This window comes from Mastigoproctus giganteus, chromosome 4 (genome assembly GCF_048544385.1).
Source record: "Mastigoproctus giganteus isolate SK-2022 chromosome 4, ASM4854438v1, whole genome shotgun sequence".
Lineage (NCBI taxonomy): Eukaryota > Metazoa > Arthropoda > Arachnida > Uropygi > Thelyphonidae > Mastigoproctus > Mastigoproctus giganteus.
In genome coordinates, this window is record NC_143578.1 from 152195304 (window position 1) to 152207928 (window position 12625).

Sequence of the window (12625 nt, forward strand, 5' to 3'; positions counted from 1 at the left end):
GGGTGAATTGAAATGTCTGGTTCACAGGACTAGTCCCCTATAAGCAATATTTGTAATCTGTTTTATGTGACTCAAGGAGTGCATTTAAAAAAAGAAGTTGGACTGAGATTTGCTATAAAGTATCTTTATAGATACTTTATAGAATGTTGCACACCATTGATCTCATATATTTTGCTACCTTTGTTACAAAATATCTGTACTGCATTTCACATAAGTAGCACTTTTCATTATAGCACTGATTCTGTTCATTATATTTTTAATTCTATTATTAAATTCTCTAATAAGCTGATGTTTAAAATTTGAAACAAGCATTACTATATTTTACAAATTGCATTTCCACTTTAAAAGATTTTTAAAGTTAATTTAGTGTTTCATATTTTTTCTGTGTTTTAATTGGTCTTTTGAATTTAGACATTTAGCTGGTGAAATTGCACAAGAATGGGGAGAACTGACAGAAAAAGATGCAGACAGGAAAAAGGAGCTTGTAGATTTGGCCACACAAATTGTTCCTTATCATATGTCTCATAATGCTGAAGCAGAAGCATGTGATTTGCTTATGGAAATTGAAAAACTTGGTATGTTGGATCAGTATGTGGATGAGGATGCTTTTCCAAGAGTTGCTCTGTATTTGACCAGGCAAGTTCATAATTCTTTTTAAGCAATTAAAAAAATAATAAAAATACACCTTGAATAAACAAACAAATTTTCCATTACATATTCTGTTCTCAAAATATATGCATAGCATGTGGTACTATATAAAGTTAGTTCGAAGTAAACCCAGAAGCTAATCATTTAGGCGAAAAAAAATCTGTTTACGGATTTTTTAATATATAATTTTATTATGTATTAAGATAATTTTTTATTAAATAAACTACTGCTTTTTTACAAAAGACAAAGCTACTTGTAAATAAATTATCATTTAGTCTATAGATGGTAAAAGCCAGAAGAATTTACAAATTCATCATGACTGCGTACATAGTAATTATTTAGGGCAGCCAAATTTTAAGTGATTCAGTGACATTGTATTTTTTTTTGTGGTGGCATACAGGCTGTCTTGCAACCTTGTTGCTGCTTATGCTAACCACTGAACCATGGCCGTATTGCAACCCAGCCTTATACCAATTTAGCCTATGCTGTGCACATGTATGAACTGAATTTCATTTTTTAAACATCTTTAATGCAGCAGTGTTCATGACCTAGATTGTAATAAAATTATGATTGTTAGCATCTGTAAAGTACCTAACTTTGTTTTGTATTTCTAAAGAAAATTGTGATCTATGCATCAATGCATAGATCACAATCATCCATCAATGCATGATCTTTATCTTTTGATGATAGATTGCAATACTTATTAAATGTGTTTTGTTTTTTTTATGAAAAATTAAGAATGCTGTTTTGCTGGGAAAAAAAAAAATGCAGACATGAAACAAACATGAAATTAATAGCCACTTCCAAGTTCCAGATCAAAAGGCTATTCATGGTACTCTGCCATGGTACTCTATGATGATTACAGATCTCTGTAAAAGGCCAGGAATGTGTGTGTGGTTATGTTTGTAAAGTGTGTGTGTGTGTATTGGGGTATTTAGTTGTTTCTGGTCACTTTGTCACCTGGAAAGTTTGCCCAGTGTCCATCTACACCACAACTAAGCATGAATTGTTGTGGGCCATACCAGTTGCTACTGAATGCACAAAACAACTTTGAGATCATTTGAAAAAATAAATAATAATAAAATAAAAAACGATATTAATAAAAAAAAAAGAAAAAAAGCAGCATGTGTATGCACAAAAGATATTTTATTTTATGTGAAAACATTTATGGTGGCACTAGAGTAAAACTTTAAATTTTTTGAACAGTTTGATTGAAACTTACTTATGCTACTTAGAAGGTTGATGTTGGTCAAAATCTTGAGAAGCAGATTTTATTATTAGAGTCCATTTTATTCTTGCATAATATTACTATCTGCTGCTTGCTCTACTGAATCAACATTAGTGACTGAGTTGGCATCATTTAGGAAGTGACGTTATTTCCATATCTTAGTATGAACTTACTCTACTGAATCAGCTATTTATTCTACCAAATCAATGTTAGTGACTGAGTTAGCATTGTTAGTGACATTTAGGAAGTGATGTCATTTGTGCCACCTAATAGGAAGTGACATCAGTTGCATCATTTCCATAAAAAAATTTCATTAACAATCAATTGCGCCATTTCCGTTACTGTAAGAAAATTTTGTTAACAATCGATTTTACTCTAGTGCTACCATAGATGTTTTCACATAAAAAAAAAAAAAAAAAAAAAAAGTCCCATATCCACTGCTGAAATGCAAAACCATGGATACCAGCTATTTCATACCCAGGGAGCTCAAACCCAGGAAGAACCACAAAAAAGTAAAATAAAGTAGAGGCCAGTAAAAAAAATTCCATTGGTGAAGTGTGTGATCAGTAGATGTCAGTCCTGTGCCCAAAAACCCCAATCTGGGCACCAGTAAAATCCTGTCAAGTAGAAAGAAAGGAGGGGGGTTAGCGAGATGAAAGGGCAAAAAATAGAATAGTTCAGTGGATAATGTCAGCATCCTCATCATATGTGGACTAGGGTTGGTGAAGTTCCCTGCATATACTGATCCATGAGAAGGAATCCAGTTGTAGTTGGATCAGAGCATCAAGCGTGCTAAGTAGGTGGTTGTCTTGATGCAAAGTCACTGTTTTCGGTGAAGGAAAGCTGTGCTTGCAAAGTCTTAAAGAAGTAGAAAGTCTTTCTGGAACTTAGCAGAGTTTCTTCCTGACCAGGAGCATGCAAAGGCAAAAGGTGTAAATCCACTTACAGGTGACAGTGGAAAAGGACATGTTCCGAATTTTCAGTATCGCTACAAATAATGCACAGAGGTGAAGCTGTAAGATGGAATTCAGCCATTTTGACATTTAATGATCAGTGCCCAGATGTGAGAAATGACATAAAAACTTGGAGTAAACTACCAAGAATTATTTTCCACAGATGCAAAAAGAACACTTGAAATCAATTTGTAAGTTATCTGTCCCATAGAGGAGTTAGCTTGGTTCGTTGGTTGAAATTCGTCTATGACAACATGATATCAGTCACGGGAAAGTGAAGCTGACTTTTTGTACATCAAACAGCCCCAATAAAAATAAATTTTAAAAAATTGTGCATCAGTTTTGAAATTTTTTAAATGGCCCAAGGGGTGATATGCTGTATAGAGGAACAGAAGTTGAAAGCTTCTCGTACCAGTGGTAAAGATTCAACAGATCACTTTGCATTACTGATGAGCGCAGTGGGTTGCAAAACTTTGTTGTAAACATGGCTGTAACAAGTGTGGAAGGAAGTTGTATCATAATCTAGCAGTATGCTACTGAATAATCTAGCAGTATGCTACTGAAAGTTATCAAGGAAAGGCTATAGAGAACCATCAGGTTATCAGTTATCAAGGTGGGGGCTAGAGAACCATCAGGAGGGCAGACAAAATTTAGTAATTTAAACATTTATCGAATATAGTTATTCCAGAAAATAAAACAATGTCATTTATCAAATCATAGTGGGCATTAAAATTTTATGAAAAACTGATCGTCAGTCTACTATGTTCATATAGACAGGCAGGCAGAGGCTAGAGTGGCATCATATAATTGGATTTAAAAACAACAAAAATAAAAAAAGAAAACTGATTTTGTCAAACCTACCATATTTCAGGATCCTATATCATTACCGCATTTATAGTAGAAGCAATTATGGAGTGAAGTCATTAGGACACAAGAAGAGGGGTAATGGGGGGAACTGATGAACTAAATTAGTGCAACTAATTATGAGTGTAGGAATTTGTGGATGAAAATGTACATTGTTGAGATTAACACTGGGCTCATGTATATATATACACACTGGTGTTCAAAGAAAGTGCATCACCTAGGAATTTCACATTTCTAACCCTTTTTCGTGATGGTATGTTACATTAATAACTAGCATCACAAATAGAAATATAAACAAAAGATATTTATTAATAGTTAAGGCAAAGGTAAGTAATATTTGACAGGTGCTCTCAAAATATTCCAAAATGAGTATTTGCAATATTTATACAACAGTTTTGGTAAACACGACAATTATGGCTAAAATGTTATCAGAAGCCCTCAGTTTGCTTCAGTTTATCATTTTAAATGGAAAACAAAGTGAAAAGTTCACCAGGTGTAAACTAATATTTTGTTGAACTGCCTCTGACCCTGATGACAGCAGCACACCGTCAAGGCATCGGCAAGATCAATTTCTGAAGATAATCAACTGATAGTTCGTTGTTCCAAACACGAATTATGGCTTCCTGAAGTTCACGAGGAGTGTTTCGTTTCTTTCGGGCAACTGCAGATTCCACACGATGCCAACATTTGTCTATAGCAGTGGTCTCAAACTCAAATTGCATGTGGGCCGAATGCACGATCTGAAAGCAGCTGATGGGCCGGAATTTTTTTTTAACAAAATGAAAGTGAATATAAGCACTGTATTTATAACAAATACATAATTGAAATGTATTTGCGGGCCGTGTAAAATTGCTTCAGGGGCTGGATGCAGCCTGCGGGCCGCCAGTTTGAGACCACTGGTCTATAGGATTCAGGTCCGGGATGTTTCCTGGTCAGCTAAGAGTTGTAATGGACCGTTCTTCCAACCATTTTTTCACCTGTAACAAATGTAAACACCATCAAAACTAAAATTACTGTAACACAGAGCGAAAACGGATACAAAAATAGATTGTGACAAGTTTAATAATAGAAAATATACATATATTAGATTAGATACATACAAACAAAAAGCTTTCAGTTGTTTTGTCAACCTTCCTCAGTTAAACTGACAGTTAAGAATGGAGCATGAGGGCATGTACTGCCAATCTTGTACGTGAAGTGCGTGATTAATCGTTGGATGTTGAAGCCTGTGGCTGTGATGCATGCGGACGTTGCCAGCGTTTGTCGATAATCAGGATTGCTGTTTCGATGATAGGGTGGACTTGACATCCACTGTTCCCATTGGCTGTGGTATTGGAGCATTTGAAGTTCAACGACTCCAACCAGGCACGTTGTTGATAGCGGCGGGACTTAACCGCAATCACAACATCGCGGTGTGGGTCAATGTCATGGTGGGTTGCCTAAACGTGTTCGGCAATAGCTGAGTGCTCCACATCCGCTAAGCGGATTGCTCTTTTGTGTTCGGAAAGGTGTTTTTCGAGTTGTTTCCCCGATGTAGCAGCTAGTTCAGTCACGGCAAGAGATGTGGTAGACCAATCCGCTTTGTAGTAAGGTGGGGACTGGTGTTTTTACTTTAGAGATGAGGAATCATAATTTTCTGCCTGGGAGTTGTACGCATTTTATCCCACATGATTTTAAGACTCTACAAACCTGTTGTGATAGGTTTGGGTAGTGTGGGATAAAGGCGCTCGCGGCTGAGTCATTACCTTGGATGTTTCTGTTGGTCGCTATGTGGCCATGTGTCTGTAGGTCACACCTGTCAAGGGTATTGATGGGATAGCCACACCTCGTAAGATCCGCCTTGACTTTAGCAATTTTGGTTCGCCTCTCATTTACAGAACTAGAGTGTGTCCAGGCACGAGTTAGCAAGGTTCATGCAGTGGCAAGAAGATGGCTATGTGCGTGTGCTGACCGGAAGTTGGTAAATTGTCCAGCACACATTGGTTTACGATGGACAGTTGCCTTCAAGTGCGTGCCCTCGCGCCGGACAAGGGTGTCTAAGTATGGTCTGGTGTTGTCCGATTCTAGTTCGGTGAATTTTATGAAAGGCGACAGAGAATTGAGGTGGTCTAAGATTCAGTCACCTGAATTTCTGGGGATAACCACGAACACATCGTCCATGTAGCAACACCAAAAGGTAATGGGATCTGGTACATTTGTAAATGCACGACCCTCTAATTCCTCCATCGCGATGTTTGCCGTGACCGAACTAACCGGGGAATCCATGGCTGTGCCGTGTACTTGTTGATAAATGTTGATATATAGAGTCGGACAACACCATACCATACTTAGACACCCTTGTCCAGCACGAGGGCACACACTTGAAGACAACTGTCCATCGTAAACCAATGTGTGCTGGCCAATTTACCAACTTCCGGTCAGCACATGCGTGTAGCCATCTTCTTGCCACTTCACGAACCTTTTTTTTTTTTTTTTTTGTAGTTGTTGGCGCATCGGCTTCTGTGGCCATAATGCACCTCTCAAGTTTTTGCAGTACGGCTAGTCCGGTCGGCCACGAACCTTGCTAACTCGTGCCTGGACACACTCTAGCTCTGTAAATGAGAGGCGCACCGAAATTGCTAAAGTCAAGGCGGATCTTACGAGGTGTGGCTATCCCATCAATACCCTTCAATACCCTTGACAGGTGTGATCTACAGACACATGGCCACGTAGTGACCAACAGAAACATCCAAGGTAATGACAGACCCGCAAACGCCTTTATCCCATACTACCCAAACCTATCACAACAGGTTTGTAGAGTCTTAAAATCACATGGGATAAAATGCGTACAACTCCCAGGCAGAAAATTACGATCCCTCATCTCTAAGGTAAAAACACCGGTCCCCACCTTACTACAAAGCGGATTGGTCTACCACAGCTCTTTCCGTGACTGCACTAGCTGCTACATCAGGGAAACTGGGAGACGGCTCGAAAAATGCCTTTCCGAACACAAAAGAGCAATCTGCTTAGCGGATGTGGAGCACTCAGCTATTACCGAACATGTTTGGGCAACCCACCACGACATTGACCCACACCGCGATGTCGTGATTGTGGATAAGTCCCGCCACTATCGATGACGCGCCTGGTTGGAGTCGTTGAACATCAAATGCTCCAATACCTCAGTCAACAGGAACAGTAGATGTCAAGTCCACCCTATCATCGAAACAGCAATCCTGACTATTGACAAACACTGTCAATGTCCGCATGCATCACAGCCACAGACTTCAACATCCAACATTTAATCACGCACTTCACGTACAAGATTGGTGTCTGCTCCTGTCTCCCCGTGGCGGGGCCGGAAATCTTGGCAAGTAAGTCCACTTGCCAAGGGCTAAAAGGAGCAATCATGGATAACACAGACCAAAATGACATGAATAATGACAACCCAAAGAGATTGAAGACAGATCGGATGGAGCAACCCTGCCCATCTTTCCTAATCTTCCACTCTCTCAGTAACCAGCCTATGAGCAAATTGTCTCCCTTTGTTATACAGAAACATCTAGAGGGTATAGCAGGATCTCCCAAGATGGTGAAGAGACTGCAATCAGGAGACTTACTCATAGAAACCATGAATCAAAGACATTCTGAAAAGCTTCTACAACTGACAAGCTTTGCTGGAATTCCTGTAAAAATATCTCCTCACGCAACCCTAAATTCATCTAAGGGTGTCATATCGAGTTGGGATTTATTAACTGTCACCGAGGAAGTAATAACTCAAGAACTGCAGGGACAGAACGTAATTGAAGCGAAAAGAATAATGATTAAAAAAGATAATCAACTGACACCTACAAGAAATATTATTCTCACCTTCAATACACCAAACTTACCCTCCTCTGTAAAAGCAGGTTATTTATTTTGTCGCATTCGCCCATACATTCCCAACCCTTTAAGATGTTATAAATGCCAAAAGTATGGGCATTCTCAAACTGTATGTCGAGGAATTCCTGTCTGCCCCAACTGTGGGTCCTCAGACCATATACAAAATGACTGTACTGCTACAAAAATGACATGTACAAATTGCAAAGGCGACCATCCTGCATATTCAAAGACCTGTGAAAAGTGGAATACCGAGAAAAAAATAGTAAAATACAAGGTTGAAAACAAAGTCAGTTATCAAGAAGCGAGAAGACTAGTTGCACCAACTATAAACCAGAATATTACCTATGCAAATGCTGTAAAAAAATATCAAGCAGTCTCCGTTCAAACCGATGTCACAATCCCTACTAATAAATCAATTTCAGATTGGGCTAGAAATGTCCTCTCTGACATGCAACCAAATGTATGCAAGCAACAATCCAAGACCACAGGCCAAGCAAATAATACACCTCTAACAATACCAGCGGTAACTCCTCCACCAGTGATTGCTACCACATCTTGTATTACAAACACAAATACTGTGAAAATTATTCAGGACACAACCATGGACACAGATGGCACATCTATTCAGGAAGATCCTGTTTTAGAAATCCATGCCGAAGAAGAAGAAATGGACATTGGTAGGCCAGTTTTCTCCAAAAAAGATAAATCTAGATTAGAACGCCATAAACCAGTCACTTTCAAAAAGCAGTCAGAATCAGCTCCATCAACTAAACACAAATAATGCCTTGTATTTTACAATGGAACTGCAGAGGCTTTCGTTGCAATACAGACGATATCCAAGATCTTCTCGATTTTCTCCAGTTGCCCTTTGCCTTCAGGAAACTTACTTAACTTTGCAAATTTCTCCTTCGATAAAGAACTATTGCCTTTATCGAAGGGATCGTAATACAACAAATGCTGCCCATGGTGGTGTCGCAATCCTGATAAATTCAAAGATCCCAACTAAACATATTCCACTTCAAACTGAAATAGAAGCTGTTGCTGTGCGTATAATGCTCCATATTGAAATAACATTAGTATCAATCTACTTACAGCCAAACCATACTTACTGTTTAAAAGATCTTGAAGATCTCCTTATACAGATACCTCCACCTCTCTGTATGTTAGGGGACTTCAACGGGCACCATCCCTTATGGGGCGATCCTAAATTAGATAGACGACTCATTGAGAGCCTAATAGAGGCAGTAAACCTCACTATACTCAATACTGGCACACACACCCACATTCAGCTCCCAAGTGGACATAGCTCAGCCATAGATCTCTCCATTTGTTCTCCATTACTGGTCCCGACCATAGAATGGTATGTTTTAAATGACATAATGGGTAGTGATCACTTCCCAATCGTATGCAACCTATTAATAGCACAGGCTCCTCCTGCTGAACCCTTCAGAAAATGGAAATTTGCCAGAGCAAACTGGGCAAAATTCGGGTCATTAGTATCTTTTGATGAGGGAAAAATCCGTCTCCAGTCTATCGATGATGTGACAGAATACATCACGTCACATCTGTTAAATGTGGCTAAAGAAGCAATACCACTATCAAATCCCTTGGTTCGTAGGCATTATAATTATTGGTGGAATGAACAATGCACAAAAGCCAAAAAAGCAAAAAATAAAGCCTGGAATTTGTTTAGGCAGTATCCAACAACACCCAATCTAATAAATTATAAGAAGTCAAAAGCAAAAGCACGTTTCATACAAAGGCAAGCCAAGAAAGAATCCTGGATCCGTTTTGCATCAAGCATTAACAAAAACACTGACACCAATATAATATGGAAAAAAATTAGACAGCTTTCTGGTAAGTTTCCTACCGTACGTTCACCAATTCTGTCCTGTAATGGGCAAGATCTATCTGGTCCTCTGGATATCGCAAATGGTTTGGGCAAAACTTTTGCTGAAATCTCAGCGGCAGCAGCTTATACTCCACCTTTCCAGAGAATTAAAAACACTGCAGAACGGCACTCTATTAATTTCCAAATTTCCCTCCTTCTGCCGTATAACAAACCCCTACAATATTCCGAACTCTTGCATGCTATTGGAGCAGCCCACAATGGTGCTGCCGGACCAGATGGAATCTATTACGTCATGCTAAAACATCTTAATGACAAAGCTTTGCGTCTCCTTCTGGTCTTTTACAATCGTATTTTTCTAGAAAATGTCTATCCAACTTCTTGGCATCATTCTACTGTTTTGGCATTCCTTAAACCCGGAAAAGATCCAACCAATCCCCATAGCTACAGACCAATATCTCTTTCCAGCTGCCTCAGCAAAATTCTAGAAAAAATTGTCCACTGTAGACTCGTCTGGATCATTGAGTCAGAACAGCTAATGAGCAATAGTCAGTATGGCTTTCGTCAAAACAGGTCATGCCTGGACCTTATGGTTAAGGCTGAATTTGCCATTCGTAATGCCTTTATTAAGCATGAACATCTAGTAATGGTTTCCATAGATATCGAGAAGGCTTTTGATACCACCTGGCGGCATGGCATACTAAGAGATCTTTACTCTCTTGGTCTACGGGGCAACCTTCCTATATTTATAAAGCATTTTCTACACAGTAGATCCTTTCAAGTACGATACCAACATGCCCTCTCTGCAACTTTCATTCAGGAAGAAGCCGTTCCACAGGGATCAGTACTGAGTGCCACACTTTTTGCTCTAAGAATAGATTCTATCACCAAACAACTTCCAAATACTGTAGAAACTTACCTTTATGCAGATGACCTTTCCATCTCCTGTCATTCCCAAAATATGAGATCTATTGAACGACAGCTTCAGATATCTTTAAATAAAATACAGCAATGGGCCAGCCTTAATGGCTATAGGCTATCACAGCAGAAAACAGTTGCTATCCATTTTTGCAGACAACGCAAATTTCATCTGGATCCTGAACTTCACATCTCTAATATTTCCATCCCAGTCACTAGTAACATTAGATTTCTAGGTTTAATCATGGACAACAAGCTAAATTTCTTAGAACACATTAAAAAAGTACGTACTGCCTGCTTAAAAAAGATAAACATACTCAGAACTTTATCTGCACAAACGTGGGGTGCAGATCGTACCTGCCTTCTTTGATTATACAGGGCATTAATCAGATCCCGTCTTGATTATGGAGCTCCCATTTATGACTCTGCCAGAAAGAGCGCATTACGCTGGCTTGATCCAGTACAACACAGTGCACTGAGGATTGCACTTGGCGCATTCAGAACATCGCCAGCACATAGCCTTTACATTGATGCTCACGAGCCGCCACTATCTTTACGTAGGAAATTACTATTGCTAAAGTATTCTGTCAAGATACAAAGTTGTGCTTCGCATCCCATTCAGCCTTATCTTTTCAATCCACCATTAGAAAATCTGTACAGAAATAAACCTAGCATAGGAAAACCAGCTGGTCATCGCCTTCTTGAACTACTGCAGGTTTGGAATATATCCATCCATTCCGTACAACAAGTAGCCACTTGTACTCAACCACCATGGGTTCAACCTCCTATACCAACCTGTGACACTTACCTCTGTCAGTGGGGGAAGAATGTTTTGCAATCATCAAATATCAGACAAGTCCATGCTGTTCACACTCAAAAGTATGTTGATTTTTTACCAATATACACAGATGGCTCTAAATCCAATTCAAAAGTTGGAGCAGCTGCAGTGTTTCCGAATACAATTGTATCAGCAGCCCTTCCTCCTGAATTCAGTATCTTCTCAGCTGAATTATTCGCAATTAAACTAGCTTTAAAAAATCTCCCTTCTGACTGCTCTTTAAAATCAGTAATTTACACTGATTCCCTCAGCTCAATCAAGGCTTTGTGTAGTTCCTCAGATAAATTTCACCCTGTTATAAATGAGATTAGAAAATTATTACTAAAGATAAAAGAACATCACCAACTGGTCACCTTCTGCTGGATACCAGCACATTCTGGTATTTTAGGCAATGAACAGGCTGATAAAGCTGCAAAAAACCCAACCAGCTTAGATTTAACCAATATCCCTGTCCCAGCCTCAGACTGTGCACTAATGATTCATACTGCATGCCTATCAGAATGGACAGCACTATGGCATTCCCAAACGAATAATAAACTCTTACAGATTAAACAGGTTCCGAAAATCTGGTTCTCAAGTATCCGGACATCAAGACGGGAAGAAGTAATTCTTTCAAGAGCAAGAATAGGTCATACTTACCTGACCCATCTTCATTTACTCACAGGAGATGATCCACCACAGTGTCCACATTGTTCTCTAAATTTGACAGTGAAACACATTCTCATTGAATGTCCATACTATAAACAAAACAGAAATACAATCCTGCTATCTTTGGTTAACGATCGAAAACCAATAACTCTAGAGAATATCATAGGTGACAATGCAAACATTCCGGAATTTTTTAACTTTCTGAAAAAAATTGGAGTTTTTAGTCATTTCTGATTACTGCCCTTTCTGACGTGACAAGAATTTCTTATATATTATTACAATAAAAGAATAGGCGCATTATAGCCAAAGTAGCTTATGCGCCATAAAACCCCCACAACAACAACAAGATTGGTGGTGCCTCCGTAGCCAGGTGGGCAGGAGCAGCAGTGCATAGTACATGCTTCTTGATTAGACCGGGATTCGAGCCCGTGCCCACCAAATATGGAGGATGCGGAAAGGTCAGGGAATGACCACCACATATCCCCGGAGCAATATGGTCTTAGTTGCTAATGCTCCTAAAAACCAAATAACAAACAAACAAGATTGGCAGTACACGCCCTCATGCTCCATTCTTAACTGTCAGTTTAACTGAGGAAGGTTGACAAAACAACCGAAAGCTTTCTGTTTGTATGTATCTAATCTAATATATGTATATTTCCTATTATTAAACTTGTCACAATCTATTTTTGTATCCGTTTTTGCTCTGTGTTACAGTAATTTTAGTTTTGATAATGAATCCAGAGCGCACAGGCCTCTTTAATCATAATCAAATGTAAACACATTACTGTCGAACCTCTAATGCAGAAATGAAGCTAAAGTAA

The 12625-nt window shown here is 39.0% G+C and overlaps 1 protein-coding gene across 1 annotated transcript in view; it reads left to right on the top strand.

Moving 5' to 3' along the window:
- Nucleotides 1–12625, top strand: part of Rpn1 (regulatory particle non-ATPase 1) — a 283451-nt gene that overhangs the window by 66558 nt on the left and 204268 nt on the right. The window contains exon 5 of the mRNA XM_090372974.1: nucleotides 412–636. Within this exon, the coding sequence (XP_090229100.1) occupies nucleotides 412–636 (225 nt within the window). The remainder of the gene's footprint in view (nucleotides 1–411; nucleotides 637–12625) is intronic.